Source organism: Eublepharis macularius, chromosome 14 (assembly GCF_028583425.1).
Source record: "Eublepharis macularius isolate TG4126 chromosome 14, MPM_Emac_v1.0, whole genome shotgun sequence".
NCBI classification, from domain to species: domain Eukaryota; kingdom Metazoa; phylum Chordata; class Lepidosauria; order Squamata; family Eublepharidae; genus Eublepharis; species Eublepharis macularius.
Window position 1 is genome coordinate 55,775,664 of NC_072803.1, and position 17,792 is coordinate 55,793,455.

The 17,792-nt window shown below is 44.6% G+C and overlaps 1 protein-coding gene across 2 annotated transcripts in view; it reads right to left on the reverse strand.

Moving 5' to 3' along the window:
- CDK5RAP2 (CDK5 regulatory subunit associated protein 2) overlaps nucleotides 1–17,792 on the reverse strand; it is a 179,188-nt gene that overhangs the window by 124,496 nt on the left and 36,900 nt on the right. The window contains exons 9-12 of one of the 2 annotated variants that reach the window (XM_054998013.1): nucleotides 16,592–16,645; nucleotides 13,192–13,311; nucleotides 12,098–12,190; nucleotides 10,270–10,488 (exon numbers count right to left, since the gene is read on the reverse strand). In XM_054998013.1, coding sequence (XP_054853988.1) covers nucleotides 10,270–10,488; nucleotides 12,098–12,190; nucleotides 13,192–13,311; nucleotides 16,592–16,645 — 486 coding nt within the window. The remainder of the gene's footprint in view (nucleotides 1–10,269; nucleotides 10,489–12,097; nucleotides 12,191–13,191; nucleotides 13,312–16,591; nucleotides 16,646–17,792) is intronic. The other variant, XM_054998011.1, reaches the window with a different exon arrangement.

Below are 17,792 nucleotides of genomic sequence, written 5' to 3' on the forward strand. Positions count from 1 at the left end.
TCAGGAGTGAGCAGTGATTCCGACTGACAGTCCCCATCTCCACTCTTCTAGAGCACAAATTTCCTCCCGTTGGGCCGAAACCGGATTAACTCTATGTGGGCGATGACGGCCTCTGTCTGTATTTATCTGCTCCGAGTACTTTTCTCCCACCCTCTTGGTAAATTTACTCCCGAGTTGACTAAGTAGGGTAAAAGGTAATAAAATAAAAATAATCATCAAACAATTAGAAAGGCAGAGCAGCCATTAAAACAGCAGAAGGAAATATCAAAATATCCAAAGATCAACTGCCAACATCAATATTTTCAGTAGAACATCCATTAAAACCAATACTAGCAGACTGCTTGAAAACTCTGTGTTGTCTCAGTAAATCAGCAACAATCTTAAATTAATTCAGCAATTAAAAAAACATAATGGGAAAGGGGAGAAAAGGGGAACATTAAGGGGAGGAATATTTCTACTAGTCGACTAAACTCAGCAGGGTTAGCAGCATACAAATGTATATGGGGATGGAATTCCAATGATGGGGTGCCATAATGGAAAAGACCCCATCTCTGGGGCTCAGCCACCTCAGTTCACAAGGGGGTACACAAGGCACCGTCTGAAACTCTTCTTAATCCCCTGGCAGGATTATGAGGGTGAAGGCATCAGTTAGCAGTGACCTTAGGTCTTCTGTTGTGGCCCTGCTTCCACACAACACTGCAGGCACATGGTTTAGGGCTCTCTTGGCAGCTGTACCCTGGCCACAGAAAGCCCTGCCTTTAGATATGCCTACTCACCTCCCTCTGCCCCAACATCATATTAAGACTTTTTATTCCAAAAGGCATTTAGAGGACAACAGGTTGTGGCGATTTGTTTAGACAGTGCTATTCAGTTACTAGATCTGAACAAGATTTTTAAAACCAAGCTGCTCTAGTCTTTTTTAGGTTGCTAAGGGTTTTCTTTTTTATTGTTTTAATGTTTCATCTATTTATCATAAGACGCCTTGGACACTATTTGGGTAGTCAAAAGACCATATAGAAGCATCGTAAATAAGCAAACAAGTGAACAAAATGAAATATAATCAAGTAGGTTATGGTTATTATCAAGAGTCCTTTGTTTACCTTTAAAGTCTGGCTCCACATCTTAACTTAATCTGGAAGCTAACCAAATGAGGCACAGCGAATTCCCTGCTGACCACCCCCTGAATTGCAGTTCTGCCCAGCAAAGGTTAATTCGTAGACTGAGCTAAATAGTACACTGAGCTTCATTAACTTATCTCCGCATTAAAAAAGAAGAAGATAACAACTCAACATACTCGGTCAGAGGATGGGAGGGCCAGTTTTGCGGAAGACTTAAGATCCTCCCTCCCTCTCCTTGCTGCTTTTCAACCTTTAGAGGAAAGGATAAAGAATGGAAAAGCAACCTTTGAGTGGAGAAAAACCACTGGAGAAAAAGATCATCTTCTCTTCTCACTACCCCCTTGCTCAGGTTCACAATTTTTAAAAATCTATAGGAAAAAGTAATATGCAGCTATAACATAATGGCCAGTTTGGCCCCGTAAGAATGGAGGCAACTGGAGGGGGGCAGCGTGTGCTTTCGGCAGCCCGTTCCCAATTGCTTAGCCACAGTGAACCAATTGACAGCATTACCATCTGCGCAAGCCCTAAGAGGCTTCCTCCTACCAAGCTACATACAAAGGCTGCCATCCTTGGAACAATTTTATTTTAGAGATCATTTAATTTCCCAACCAGGAGCTCAGATTACATCTCATTCTGAATAGAGTGGGAGAAAAAAAGGAAATTGGGATGGTTCATTTTGTTAGCTTTATGGACTGGCAAGACAGCAGAGCAGTCATCTCTGCTAACGTTAATAGAACAGGTTGCAGTTAAACTCATTCGCTGGATTTTGCACGGGAGTCCTCAAATGGTTTCCTATTTGTCAAATAACAAAAATATTGCAGTCTGCTCCTTGCTCCCACCTGCCTACTTAATGGGTAACAGAGCGCATTCATGGGGGTTCTGGGGAAATGTATTTAACTGTATGAAATACAAGCGGTTCTTGTGCTGATACGACAGCAGCAGAGAAGATGGCCGGGGTTGCAGTTCTGAGAATAAGAACATAAGGAGAGCTCTGCTGGATCAAAGCAAAGGTCCATCTAGTCCAGCATCCCTTTCTCACAGTGGCCAACTACGTGCCCTTGAAAAGTCTGAAAGCCAGGCATGGAGGCTAAAGCCTCTCTCTCGTTACCTCTCAGCCACAGGTGTTCAAAGGCGCAATCCTACACATGTCATTTAGTCTTCACGGCTAAAAGTCACAATTACATTATTGGGTTGAAATGTTCTGATTGACTAAAAGGTGCCTCCCGATGAATCGGTCAGAGGACCTTTGATTTTTAAAAAATTATTCTTCATAAAAGCATGTAGCTTGCTATCTTAGAAGAGACATTCCTTCTTCTGTGGAAGATAAAGGGGAATGACCCTTTTAAGATACACACACGTCATAGCAGGGGTTATCATCTAAAAATAAGTACGCTTTTCTCATTAGAAATATTGTTTTTCCATTGGCATTTAATGGATTAAATGAAGTCCACTAAGTGCCAAACCAGACATTACATTTTATTATGTCTCGGGACCAAGTTTCCCCAACCCAACTCACTTTCCCCACAGTTAGAAGGCAGCTTCGGTGAATTAATTTTTATGTTTGAATTTTCTTTATTTAAACTATAAACTATACACCATAACATAAACCTAGAGAATAAGAAAAAACACACAATTCTAAACTTGACACACTAACAATACATATATCTATAAAATTAAGAGGAAAAGAAAAAAGAAAAGAAAAAACCACTAAATTACACTACGAGTTCCGATTTTCTCCGCAACAAGTATATATCATTTCTAGAGTCCCACTTATTTTGTTCGTCACAAAATCCCTCTTTTTTCTATTGTTCATGTTTCTTAATCCATAAATCCAGATGTCAACAAATCCTTGTTATCCATTTCATGCAAAAAGTCTATTAACGGTTTCCATTCAGACTGAATGGGGAATTAATTTTTAAAGCAACTTAGGGCCCTCATTCAGATTGGAATTGTGACACAGAGGAGAAAGGACTTCAGCTTCCTGTACCAGTTACCTGACCCAATCCTACCTCATGGGGGCATTATTTGTCACATTTTAGCGTTGCACGGGTACATGCTAAGACAGCTTTGCTATCTAAGGATGGATTCCTCCCAAGCTCACTGTGTTCATTATTGTTGAGTTTCATATGTGCTGGCAATGTGAAAGGGATCAAGTAGCATGATAGAAACTCAGATGGGTCAAGAGGTGTGAAGGGGTCTAGTAGCATTGGAGAAACCCACAGATGGGTCAAAGGGTGCATTTGGGGGATTTTAGGTGTAGCATGATCCAAAGGTAATGAGTTATCCATAGCCACACTTTAAAGGTCCCTACTAGAGATTGCCAAGACTTCTGGATCCAGCATATACTAGAATCTGCATTAGGCTCCCAATCCCTTTTCAAAGAGGCGCTCTTGGGTTCTGGATGCTACCTAGTTAATTAGGAAGGGCCATCACATTTTCAGCATGATATGAAGGCTTGCCAAGTATTATAGATCCTTGTTGTATGCTGCCCACCCCCAGTTAAACAAAAGCTCATCTATTCACCCTCCAAAGAGAAGTGAGGGCCAGACTGCCACAGACAATGCAGAAGGGCTCAACAAGAGAGCCCTTGTGCCAATACAACAGCAACCGAGAAAATGTCCACGGTTGTAGTTCTGAGAATAGGACCATAACAAGAGTTCTGCTGGATCAAAGCAAAGGTCCATCTAGTCCTGCATTCCATTCCCATGATGGCCAACTACATGCCCTAGAAAGCTTGTAAGCCAGGCATGGAGGCTAACATCCAAGAAAGGAAGTCAAGCCATCAAGTCCAAGAAAGAAAGCCAACTACCAATTCACTTATCAATCATTTTTGCCAAAGGGGAAAAGGCAGAGGAAGAAATTAAAACAGACTGGGACACCAGGCAATGTATTCCCCAGCTCTACATCTCCTCTTGTTGAGCTGAATCTTTGTACAATTCATATTTCTAGTTGGTGTAGCTATAAGGAGAGGTCAAACCTAGGAATCACAGAGATTGGCTATAGATTAGATAAAGCAGAGCAGTTCTTGTTACCCTGGGCTCAAGAGCACTCCCTGGATTAGGTCTTGATATAGCAGCTGTGTTGCCCCTCTCCAGAGTCTACTCAGGTGGTTATTATGACCTCTGGAAGAAGACATGCCCCAGAAACTGAATGAGTGCTGACTAAAGCCGTATCAGTGCCACGCTTTAGCCTTTGTGACAACAATATCTTCAAGAGTGGGGCTAGTGTAGACCTGGACCCCAAACCCTTGTACCTGCTATACCGCAGAACACCAAATCCACCCATACTGATGCCAGATCAAGGACTCGAGCGATGAAATCTTTTTCATTTACATACACTTCACAAATTTTTGGAAGAACAGCTAAATGGCTCATCGTCTACTGGCACTGCAGCCCTAATCCACGAGACAATACATGCCCCCCCCCCCCAGGGCCTTGTGCTTTGCATATAAGCAGTTTCTGGTAGTCCCCAGCCCGAGGGACATTCGGCTGGCCTCGACTAGAGCCATGGCCTTTTCTTCCCTGGCCCTGGCCTGGTGTAACGCTCTCCAGCTGGAGATCCGGGTCCTCTGGGACCTATTACAGTTCTGCAGGCCTGCAAGACCGATGTTCCGCTGGGCCTTTGTTTAGGGGCCAGCTTTGTATCCCCCTTTCTGATCGCCTTGCCCTCCTTCTGCAGCCGCCCGAAATTTACACCATGGCAGTGCCCAGAGCTTTTTTTCAGCAGGAACGCGGTGGAACGGAGTTCCGGAACCTCTTGAAAATGGTCACATGGCTGGTGGCCCCGCCCCCTGACCTCCAAACAGAGGGGAGTTTAGACATCAATCTAAACTCCCCTCTGTCTGGAGATCAGGGGGCGGGGCCACCAGCCATGTGACCATTTTCTCTGAGGGCAACCCACTGAGTTCCACCACCTTTTTCCCCAGAAAAAAAGCCCTGGCAGTGCCTATGGCTTGCAGTGATTTTATAGCAGCCTGATTTGATCAGTAGCGCCCGAATCTTTTTATCGTTATCTCAATTAAGTGGTTTTAATGTTTTTATTGCATTTTTATTGGAATATTGTTGGAAGTCGCCCTGAGCCTGCTCACAGGAAGGGCAGGGTATAAGTCAAATAAATAAATAAATGGGGGGTGGCAGCAAGAGGAACAATTCACAGCATGTCCCAGAAATTATCTCCTTTCTGGTCAAGCAAAGTCACGCTGGTTGTTTTTAATTTCATGGTACCGAAGTACCCCATGGGCTGGGGTGACAGGGAGCCTTGCTCGACATTTTGCTACCATTTATAGATGGCTGCTGACTCCTAGGTCATGTTGGGCTGCCACAGTCCACTAGCATGTGGCAACTGATGGGCCAGGTGCTCTGCGCTGCCCAGTGCTCAAGTGGTGCCCAGTGCAGTTACAGCCCCCTTGCCCCTCGCTGATGGGACTACACAGGGAGAGGTTTGAAGAGGGAAAAGAGTTTAGGATTCTGGCTGAGATTACTTAAAAGCATTTCTGTGTGCACATTCATCTTAATAGTAATTCTGTTTTTCTTGAGCGGCTGTTGATACGTGTTTCTGAAATTTTCAGAGGAAAGACAGGCAGCTTACCTGTCACATTTATGGATCGTCGTTCTAAGGGGGCACAAAACCCATTAGTACGATGCACAGAGACCATGAAGGAAAAACTTATGGCTACTCCTGGCCTATAAACAAAGCAGGAAGGGGATTGGGGATCTACGGAAAGATCCGTCCTGCTCAGGAAAGAATTTTGTAGCCCTGCCTACTCAGTCCCAAAGGCAAGACCTTCCTGAAGCTGAATACCCTTCCTATGACAGAAGTCAGCATCTGCAGTTGTTCTGATGAATTTCTAAATCTGTTTTTTAAAAACATCCATTTTACTGCACCATAATATTACAAGCAACACTTGCACATGAATTAAAGTACTCCCAAGTTTGTTTTAAAACTATTGCAGACAATCTCTGTAGTAGTTAAGACAATGCAGAGAGAACGGTCTCCATCCTCTCCTCTCTGTTAGGACCAGAATGATTTGTCTAAAAAAAAATGCACATTGGTCATAACAAAATATTACTGCAATAAAAAAATGAAAACCCCAAAGACAAAATTCTCTAACTCGTCTGAAGTCCTTTGTCATAAAAACTGTCAGCAGCATGCACAGCTACAAATTTTTGGTGCTCTCTTGCCACTGCAAAGACATCGGAAGCAACCTTTATAACAGCATTTCCATCACTATCAATGAGTAAATGTTAAAATCTGTCACTAAATTGACCAATGGGCCTTTTCATAAAGAGATGCTCTGAACATCTCACTCATAAAACCTGGTAAACAGGGCACTGGAACGTTTAGAGGAGCCCCCGCCACGAGTTGGAAGTATTTTTTTCCCTATCACAGTCCTCCAGAATAGGAGCAGATAACGGCTAAAACTGAAGGAACAGTATTAGCGTTGTTCCAACTGGCTACACAGAAATGTTAGATAGATAGCTTTCATACTCATGTGTAGGCTTACACTCATAATGCCACAGAGCAATCTTCACATCGGTAAGCTTAGCTAAATCAGATTGTGCAAATACATTGTTCAATCTATTTTTAAATTGGATTTTAGCTGCTACAGGTTTAATGCCTTTTTAAAAAGGGACACACAAATCCATAGGACTGAATTAGATGTTTAGACCTGTGGTCCAAGGTATTCTCATCTGAAATGTTCTTTAGGCTTTACTCTTGGAGGGACCACATTCTGGCAATCTGCCACTCCCCGCCCCTGCCAATATCCTAACTAGCAGTGCAATCCTAAAGAGAGTTACCCCAGTCTAAGCCCATTGAAATCAATGGGCTTAGACTGGAGCAACTCTGCTTAGGACTGTACTGTTAGTCACTAAAAACAATCATATGAACACCCATCTAAACAAGTATTATTCCCTGCTTCAGATACAAACAGAAACGAGGGTGTCCTTTTCTCAATTGACCCAAGAACTTGTCAGATGACTCTGCCTTAGGATACAATTCCCACCCCCACCCCCTGCCAATATTTTGAGTGCAGGAAAAAACAAGTACGGTATTCAAACAGATTTATTCCCATGGTGCAAACATTGGGGTGGATCTTACTCTACCGTACCACTCTACTGAGCAAAGTTTATTTATTAATTAAAATATTATACCCCCACTTTTCCTTCGGGCTCAAGTACAGTTTTTTGTTCTGCCGTCTAAATCCTAACCTTGATTCCTTGGAGAAGATGCCTTAAGATTCTTACCCTCCTCCTTCACACAGGAAATAAATTCCCACAAGGAGCTCAGTTTTTTACTCCCCCAATTTGAATCTTGCCTCTCTGTGAACTGACTAGATGGCTCAAGGCAAGTCGCACCGTCTCAGCCCCCCACCTGCAATACAGGAGTAATAATACCTTACAAGGTTATTGAAATGGTTAGAAAATGCATCTCTAGAGCTGCAGCTCGCTAACATGCTATACAAGACCTAAGGATTATTAAATACCTAGAAATTAGCTGGCAGCAAAGTTTCTCTTCTGCTTTCTCATAACAGCGAAACGTTCAGCAAAGCAGAAAGTACCTGTTTCTGCCCTCCTTGGGAGGAAGGGACATAGCTTGGTGATAAAGTACCTGCCTGGCATGCAAACAGTCCCAGGTTCATAACGGTTTTAAACTCCAGTGGTCTTTAAGTTCACCATGCAGCAAGTTGTTCTGAGCTTTTGCACATTTGAAGCAAATGTTAGACAGCCTTGAGTAATATGAACCACAAGATGAATTCGTACTTCGCATCCACCAACTGCAGCTTGGTGCTTGGGATGCTAAGGAAACTGACATGCCGACTGCATTCATTACATATGCTGAAAATTAGCTCCAGGTCACAATAACCTTTCCTCTCAGTTGTCCACACCTGCCTTAACAGCAAAAGTAGTATCTGGATTTTCTCAGAGGCTCATTCTTAAAAGGAAAAAAAAATAAACCTCAGAGAATCAGCAGGGGTATGAAATGGCATCTGCAAGTCAGTCATAGGAAACTGATTGGAGGGGGGGAATGCTGCAGCTGCTGATCTGTGGGCACAGACACCCCTCTGCTGGATTTCAATAATATTGCAAGAGGGCCTGCTCTTTGAGTGTGATAACAAGACAAAGGAGATAAGACGGCAGCAACCACATCCCCTTTTGTGTATCGTGACCAAGGTCAGGATAGGAAAAGTCTACTTCTAGTAAAAAGAGAGGATCTGGGCCATAGAATCTACCCCACATTTTCTCCCCACACTGGCATGCAAATTTTTTCTTCCCCACTCCACACTCTACTCTGATACAGGAAGTCAGCTGGACTGGAAGAAAAGTACCCTAAGTAATGACGTTTGGTAGGGGAAGGCTCACCTTCATGCAGGCAACATTTGGAGTTAAAATCAGATGTTACAATAAAAGGGAACAAACTTGCAGCCTGCAAGGAACTGTGTAGGAAATAATTAGAAAGCTGGAAGGGACCTCAAGGGTCATCTAGTCCAAACCTTGCACGATGCAGTAAATTTACAGTGATCTCCCCCCCCCCAACCTCCCCCACTGACCCCTGCTCTATGTTCCGATGTAGGCAAAAAACCTCCAGGATGCCCAACCAACCTAACCTGGAGGAAAATGCTTTCCTAACCCCAAAGTGGTGATCGGCATTACCCTGGGCATATAAGAAAGGGCCACGAGAGCCTGGCACCTGCTCACCCCCTCATGCCCTCCCTCTCACAATCTGTCTAAATGCACAGTGGGCAACAGAATCATCATCGCTGTCAGGTGGCCATCTAGCCTCTTTGTAAATACCTCCAAGGAAGGAGAGCCCTCCACCTCCCAAGGAGGCTTGTTCCACTGAGGAACTGCTCTAATTCATTTGGATATTTCCCCCAGTCCAAAGTTAGCCACAATACTATTTGCTCTTAGAGAGAAATACATTCGGAGCAGCCAGAATCACCAGGTTTTTTATGGGTGGACTCATCTGACTGCCTTCCTAATAGGTACTGGACCCTCAAGTCTGCAACGAGAAGAAATAAGTTTTGGAGGACCACAAGGAATCCTGGGGGAAGGGAATTCCACATACCCACCTCAGTAGCATAACAACTGCCCAGTTCTAGGGACTGAAAAGTAGCTTCCTGCTCACGTCCTGAAGCTCAGCAGTCAAGCACTACAGGGCTTTTGTTCTATAGCACTGAGAGATGCCAGAAGGGGCCAGGGAAGAAGGAAGCAATTATTTCGCCCTGAGCCTGAATGATGCAGTGCAAGAGAAGAAGTTCTACCTCTCTCCCCCCAAGCTGTGTGGGAGATTTGGGTGGAAAGGGAACTGCATCCCTCAAACGTTTCAAGATAATAAGCAGCTCTTAGACATTGAGACAGCCAAGGTCTCTTCCCCCCACCCCAAACCCCTTTTCTGATTCCCCTTCTTTCAGCTGCCTTCCACATTCCACGCTCAGTTCTCATGGCTTTCTTTGCAGTGGGGCCTTCAAGCAGCATCTCTGATTTACAAAAGTATTTTTCCTGCATACCTGGGCAATCCCCTAAAGTATGCAGAAATACCTACAATGTCTTGTGAGGGGTCTCTTTTCCTCTGCCTTACGTGATACGGTTCAGGGTTCATTACAAGAAAGAACAAGCTGGGAGGCCAAGAGGAACTGAATGCATCCCACCCCCCCACCGATTGATCCCGGATTCTCTACTCTCTCAGACATGTTCTACCACCACCATCTAATTTTGTTCCTGTTTAACCCATTCTCTGCAGTCTTTAGCATTCTGAAGGCACTGAGCATGCTCCTCAACAGGTGGGGTGGGGGTGGGTGGGGTGTCTTTCGGCTAATCTGGAGAAACCCCAAACTTGTATGAGGATGGCCTGAGCTTGCCACTGTCATGATGGGCAAAAACAATCCCCTTTGCTATAGGCTGCAGTAATGATGCCTAACTAGAACATACCAAGCACAAAACAGGAGATGGGAGAATTTGTCCAAGACAAGTTGTGGCCTAAGTTTCTGAACCAGAACTGAAGAGGAAGCCTTTTGCTTGCGTATATTGCCAGAAAGGGGGGTGGGGAGACTCCATGCATTCTCAACCCGCACCCTTTTGTAGAAAATCCAGACATTATGTGCACTAGTTTCAACCTATATCTTAACTATGGAAGTAAGGAGGATATTAACATTAATGGCTTTGTCACTTCTACTCTTCTGCTGCTGGGCCTCCTCTAGCTCCTTCACCAGCTTCTCCCTCTCCAGCTGCAGATCGGTCAGCTCTTGTTCGGTCCTCTTCATTCTCCGCTGCAGTTTACGGTTCTCCATGTCTTTGGTCAGGTTTTCAGAACGCAGCTCTGCCAGGAGTGTCTCTTTTTCGGTCAAGAGGGCCTGATAATCTTCAGCACCCTAGAACAAAATGGAGTGGTCTTGGACAGCACAAGCACAAGTCACTCAACCTGCCCAGCTTCCCATTTGTATGTTTCTTTCACGGCTCTCAACAACAAAAAACGGGACAGTGCAAAAGGCAGGGGAAACCCCAATGATCCAAATGAGGGCTTGAGGAACAGCCTCATCACGAATACTTAGGAATGCAGCCAGCCAAGCTGCAATTAGCCATTCACCTGGATGCCTATGGTGAACACAGCTGCCACGAGCCAAGCAACTATTATTTAAAACAAGGCTAAATATGCTTTTAAAAAAACTTATAGCCCCTAGGGCTAAGAGGAAGAAAGCGCTTTGCTCGCAGCTTCCAAACAAGAGCTGGTGGTTGAATATTAAGGACCACTGCCCACCCAAGCAGCCACAGACTTTAGCTCTATGGAATGAACCAGCGGAGGCCAGATTTTCAAGTCTGTCCAGGTGTGTGCCACATCACTCAGGTGGTACACCTGTATCAGGCAGTAACTACTTGAGTTTGCAGATGGAAGTTCACACCATAGAACTCTCCACCCGCCCATAGGGGAGAAATATCCTTTCCATATGAAAAGTGAACAAGTCAAGAAAAAAGATTCTAGCCTAGCCTTCCTCTGCCCTCTAGTTTTCTATACGCAGGATTTTTTTTGTACAGGCGAGTATTCTGCTATGCAAGACCTCACTGGCAATATGGAATGGTGCAACATCGACACAGATTTACCACCTATTGAAATGACTGAAATAACAGCGGAAAAAAGGTTCTAAGAGAAGCCTAGTTTTCAGTCAACCTGTGTCTTGACTGTACCATTTCAGGTGACCAGTGGAGGAGGTAAATGACTTCTATTTTACTTCAGGGAATGATATTTTAACTCGGCGCCATCGTATATTTCATAAAAATGGATGCTGTGCCATCACATTTCTGTTTGTATTCAAATTCCTGCTACCTTACTGCATTGTTATTGAATGTCTGAGCCATCCACCATATTAGCTCCCACTGTGTAATCCTCCTTGAGTCTCAGTGAGAAAGGAGGACTTTAAATAATGTTACTAAATATCATAAATAAATAAATACCACCAACGTTCCCTACCCACAGAAGACTAACATGTTGTGGAGGCCGCTAGGCTAGAACTCGTCTCCCTGGCATCTAGGGTTGTTTTAATGAGGAAGAAGAGTTCCCCCCTACTACCGCCACAAAAGGGCAATCCAACATGCGCTCCGTACTTGCAATCTTTAGACCCCAGGCACAAGCGGATCGCTTCAGTGAGAAACAGATTACAGCTCCTTTCTGAAAACCTTACCAGTTTCTAAGGTATGACTATATGCACATGAGCCCAGATGACCTAGTGAGGTAACCGGACCCATTGCCAAGGGGATTCAACTTGACCCCTTGGTGCAGGTGCCACAAGAATGCAGGCTTGCATTGGCCTGCAAAAGAACATTCTTTTACTCTCTGTAGGATAAAGAGCCAGTGGGACATTCAAAGCAATATAATTTAACAGATTTATCTGCAAACAGTGTTTATTTCAAAAGCCAGACAATCAATATTCTTCAGCATGGAAATCCTTTTTTTAAAAAAAGCAGTCATATTTCTTAATGTCTTACCTGGAATGTCTGCATCGCAGCTTTATGGGTGGCCTCTCTGGCCTTGGCCAATGAAGCATTTAAAGTTTCCAGTTGAGAACTAAGTTCGTCATTCTAAAGATAGGGAAAAAATCCTCTATTTAAACACCAAACGCTGAGAAAGGAATGCTGCTGGAAAAGTGCTGAAAAAAGAAGAAGACTGGATCCTACTGTGAATATTCTTCCTCCTAAGTAGGAGGATGTCCTCAGGGAAGTCCTGCCACTGACTTACTCTCTCGCTTGCACAGGCAGCCCTTGTACCAATCGCTGGCCTTTCCAACGGGAAGAGTCCCACTCAGTTTTGAAGCCAAACTACAGCCCAGGAAGAATCAATGTTCAAAACAGACAAAAAACCATTCTGGACACTGAAACTGCCAAGTTGATCCTCGAGGGAACTGCCTATAGACTAACCAGCGATTGCACCTACACACCATCAACCTGTACCCAAGAGGGAACCACTCGCTCAACCGTCTGCTGAAAGAAAACTTGGATACTTTCCTACACACAAATCCCTATCTGAAGGGTGCCAATAGAGAATCCAACCTAACACCTGTTTCAGTTCAGCATAATCTTTCATCTGTTACCCCCAAGTGTGCCGCTTCCCCCTCCCCTGAGGGGCTTAAGTCTCCATCCTCTTGAGAAAAAAGCTGTGGCTCACTGGCAGAGCACGCAAAAGGTTTCAGTTTTAAGTCTCGGCACCTATCATGAAAAGGAACGCAAGAAGCAGTGTTGGGAAAGACTGTTCTCAGCCCAAGATCCTAGAAACCTGCTGCTGGGTAGAGTAGACCAATGGGCTGATGTGGTAGAAGGCAAGTTTCTTCTGTTCATATGACAGAAGGATTGGAAAAAATTTACTGAACCTGTTGGAAGGCAAGGAGGCAGCTGCTTGACATCAGGGCTTCTGGGTATAGCCCCAAGGCCCAGTCCCACATCAACCCCTGCCTCAACAGATTTATATAGGAGCCAGCCTCTGCCCTTACAGGCTTCATATCAGGTTCAGCCTACCCTTCTTCCTTCAAACCATTTACAATAATGCTTGACTCAAAATTCTTTCCTGGAAATAACATTCTATGTACCTCATTTTCCTTGTTCTTTAAAGCAAGTGTTAACCCCTGGATAGTTTTGTCTCGTTTCAAAGCATTTCTCTTTTCCACGGAAAGCTCCCTCTCTTGTTCACGCAGTTCTTCCTGGAGTGACTAAATAAGAGAATGAAAAGGGGGGTGCGATTTTAAGCATGCAGCAACCATTCCGCACATTAGAATACTTGCAGGGGTATCTATTTTAGCCAAGAAAAATTCGTTCCTGGCAGAACTTGTTGCTGGCTTTGGGCAGTGTGCTTCGATTCTCTGCTTGGGCCACACTGTGGTCAGGACTGCAAGGGGAAGTGTTGTGTGGCTCTGAACAATGGAGAGTCCAGTCTCACCATGAGAGGATGTACTAGATGGACTTGAATTAGTGGCATCCTATAGCCTAATCGTTCCTAGCAGAGAAGCACTGCCTTAAAAGCTTTGAATCCCTGAGTACACTACATGAAAAATAGCACACAAGAAAGGAGATTAGCAATGGACAAAGGAAAGACAGCCTCTCTGCAAAAATCTGCATTGTTTCCATACCTAGGCTGCGTTCAACATCACAACGCAACCTAGGCTGTGTTCAACATCACCCTAAACTAGGATCAATCAGCCTGGGCCTCAAGCTCAAAGGAGGCCTCGCATTTAGACGCTTTTTACCATCTGATAGTTTCACAAATTGCTTTTATGAGAACCCTTTCAGATGGAAAGCTGACCCATATTCACTTTTTAATTTTTATCAGGGCTAGGGATCTCAAGGCTCAAAGGCTTAGACCCCATAATCCATGGGTACAGGGGTTGTAGGTTCATCCTCACCTGCTGCCGCCGCCGCTCCCCCCCCCCCCCCCGAGGCATTTACAATCCTAGGAAAGTTTATTCCCAGGACTTGCATGTACTAATAGCAGCACTGGTTGGGCAGCTGCAATGAGGAGAGAGAAGAGGACAAAATCACTCCTTTATCTTCTGTGAGTAGACCTCCCTTCTACCTCCCACTACAGCCACCTGACCAGCACAGCTGTTAGTACACACAAGTCCCTCGACCCATATAATAAACTTTTCCAGGATCAGGAAAGTGCTTCTGGGGAGCAGGGACTGTAACGAAATGGTTACCAAGGATGAGGATGAGTGCTGGTTGCAGTTGATCTATCTTAAGAAAAGGGGAATGTTCCCCCATGAGGTTTGATGGGCTGTAGAGCCAGGGAGGGGCCTGCAGGAGTCTTGGTGAGGGACGCCCTTCTTCCTGGACTACAACTCCCAGCTGCCCCGGGGCCAAGAAAGTGCAGGAAAAAATAAGGGGTGGAGCCTGAATAGACAGACTCAGCCGATCCTGAGGAAAAAAGTTAGTCACCTTCTTGGTTGAAGGAGAGGCTCCTGCTGCTGGGTGAAACCAGGTTGCCTAGGCCCTAAATGTGGAGGGCCTGGGAGGCAGCAGAGAGGAAAGAACCTCCCCTGAGACCCCCACCACCCCCTTAAGGCAGAGCAGGGAACAGTGTGGTAGGGAAAGCAGACGGCGGTTCTCTTCAGTTGGATTTTCTGCCCTATGAGTTCTGAACCGGGGGGTCTACCCCTATGTGTGGTGCCTTTACCTGCTTGTATATAGTGCTCTGTATATAGTTATTAAATTATACTTTTTTGAATATAAAGAACCTTGTGGTGCTCTGGCTACGTAACCTCCCCCACTTGGCACGCTACAGGAAGGGAGGGAGCCCGGGAGAAACGGATCAGGCCAGACCTTGGTGGGTTGCCAATTCTCCAGGGCCCAACCAAAGATTGGGTAATTCATTTCCCAGTAAGGAAATTCAGCCAGAGGGGTCTCACTGCCCCTCAGTCAGGCGGTGTACAAAGTGAGTGGTGGCAGCGACGAAGAGTGTGATCCACGCCCACCACAGACGGTGGGAGGCAGATAGCGGGGCTAGCAGGCCATTGACGGTGGCTCAGTTGCCCGGACTGAGAGCCAGCGCCCATTCCGCCACAGGGACTATCAGAGCTTTCTGCTGGTGGTTCGTGAAATCCAAACTGGAAGCAGCCCAGGCCTCTCAAAACCTTTGAAACGGATTCACAATAAAACGTGGATTGTTCAACAAACTCCAAGTAGTCTAAGAGAGAAGTAAGAAATCCTGTATTGTGCTTCTTTCTTCTACATTCTAGCAAGAAAAACATCCTCCCTATCCTGCTGTCTCTGTGGCTTCAAAGGATGGTACTACCATGAAACTGAGGTTTGTTGGACTAGGATCTGGGAGACCCAGATGGTACTATCATCAAACTGAGGTTTGTTGGACTAGGATCTGGGAGACCCATGTTCGAATCTCATTCTGTCATGGAATTTGCTAAGTGTCCTTTGGCCAGTCACACATGTTTGACCTTACCTATTTTACACGGCAGTTGTGAGAATAAAATAGAGAAGGGGAGAACACTGTAAGCCACTTTGGGTCCCCATTGCAGAGAACAGCAGAATATAAACAAAGTAAAATAAAAGAGCCACATAGCAAGAAACTGCAGTTAACAAACCAGCTAAAATCCTTCTCTGTAATCCCAGGTTGGCACCAGTTTGGTGTAGTGGTTATGAGCGGAAGGACTCTAATCTGGAGAGGCGGGTTTGATTCCCCATTCCTCTGCTTGAAGCCAGCTGGGTAACCTTGGGTCAGTCACAGCTCTCTCGGAGTTCTCTCAGGCCCAGCCACCTCATTGGGTGATAGTTGTGAGGATAATAACAACACACCCACACTTTGCAAACCGCTCTGAGTGGTCATTTGTTGTCCTGAAGGGCAGTGTATAAATCGAATGATGTTGTTTGTTGTTGTTGTTACTGAACCACCTGCACTGAAGCATCACCAGTATTGGGGGAGGGGTAATCAAACTAGAGGGTATAAACCATGGGTGATTGTAATGTTTGGATCAGCCCTAGTCAGCATTTTGTACAATATAAATCCAAGAAAAACACTGGTTAACTTGATGTTCAGTGGGTGAAAGGAACACCAGAGGGCATCAATGTAGATCTTCTTTAACTGGTTACAAGATGATGGCGGACAGATATTTTAGTAATGTGTATGAGTCACAGGGCAAAAGTATTAGGAACGATTAAAAGAGAAGGGATAAAAAGAATTAAAACTGCTTTGAGCTCAACTGCTGAAAATGAGATTAAAATCCACTAAGGAAGTAAAACAATTTGAAAGTGAAACAGTCTGAAAGTGGAAAAGGAAACTAAATCTGAATCAGGAGCGGATCTGAGCAAAGCCAGGCAACTCAGCTGCCAAGGAATAAGAAAACACATTTTTAAAAAGATTTTATATATATTCAGCTCCTGCAAAAGATGGTCTTTTGTTGCATCTTGATCTGAACTAATAAACAGAATCTGCTCATAATTTTACAGGATTTCATCAAATAGAGACAAAATATTCAAAATTACCTGAATTTGTTTTTCAAAGTCATTCTTCTCATTTCGGAACTCTGTTCTGAGGGCCTGCAAGAACAGAACCATCATACTTTTATTCCAGGAGAAATTATTAACCAGACAATTCTGATTCAATATGACAGCAAAAAAAGAGATACACTAAACCCTTTTTAAAAAGGCCAAAACTCAAGGTTCTATATTAGAACATAGCTATCTGGTGTTTGTGCCCATGCTAAAGCAACTATAGGAGGTGATGTGGTGATGAACACAGAGTAAAATTTGGCCAAGGTCAATCCCCATCCAAAGATGAATTCATAGTAAGAAAAAAGGAAGGAAGAATCCTTGCTCTACTGTACAATTTCTCACAATTCCTTGTGAGTTCCCACAATCACTCCTCCAAACAGGTGCTCATCTATAAAATCCGTGATCAGCAGACGAGCAAAAGGAAGCGACCAAGGACAAGGTAAGGCATCGTCTCTTCAGCAATGCAGTAAAACAGTATTTTGTAAATAAAAACACACACACACAAAACCAGACTGCTGGAGACTGAGCATGCTCTGAAAAAGGGAGCCCTGACTCTCAAAACTCATGCTGAAATCAATGTTCTGAGTCTTTAAGGTGCCGCTGGACTTCTGTTTTATTTTGCTATAGTAGACTAACACATCTACTCCAGTTTGCTTAGGGATCCTGACGTTGCCATGCCATCTTCTAGACATGGAGTAAGGGTCACTGGGTGTGGGGGGGAGGTATTTGTGAATTTTCTGCCTTGTGCCGGGGGTTGGACTAGATGACCCTGGAGGTACCTTCCAACCCTATGATTCTACTCCTCTGGCATGCTCTAGGAAGAAAGGAAACGGCAGGAAAAACAAAGGATGGAAGAAACAACATGCTTGCGCCCTTAAGAGACTATACTATCCTGAAGGGGGACATCTGAATCAGAAGAATTTCCCAATCACATCCCACTCACCCACCCACAATTTGCTGTCTATTTGTATGCAGACGCTCAGAGTGGAAAAGCAGGAAGCTGGGCAGAGATGAAAAGGTTCTCTACTAGACATGGGCACAGAACAGGGAAAAAATGAACTGCGTGGTTCATGGTTCGTTCATTTTCATGGAACACGAACCACGAATTAGCCAAACTTAAGCCAGTTCTGAACTGGTTTGAGGTAGCCCAGAACGGGCACCTTCACGCTCACAGCCAAACTAAACAAGACTT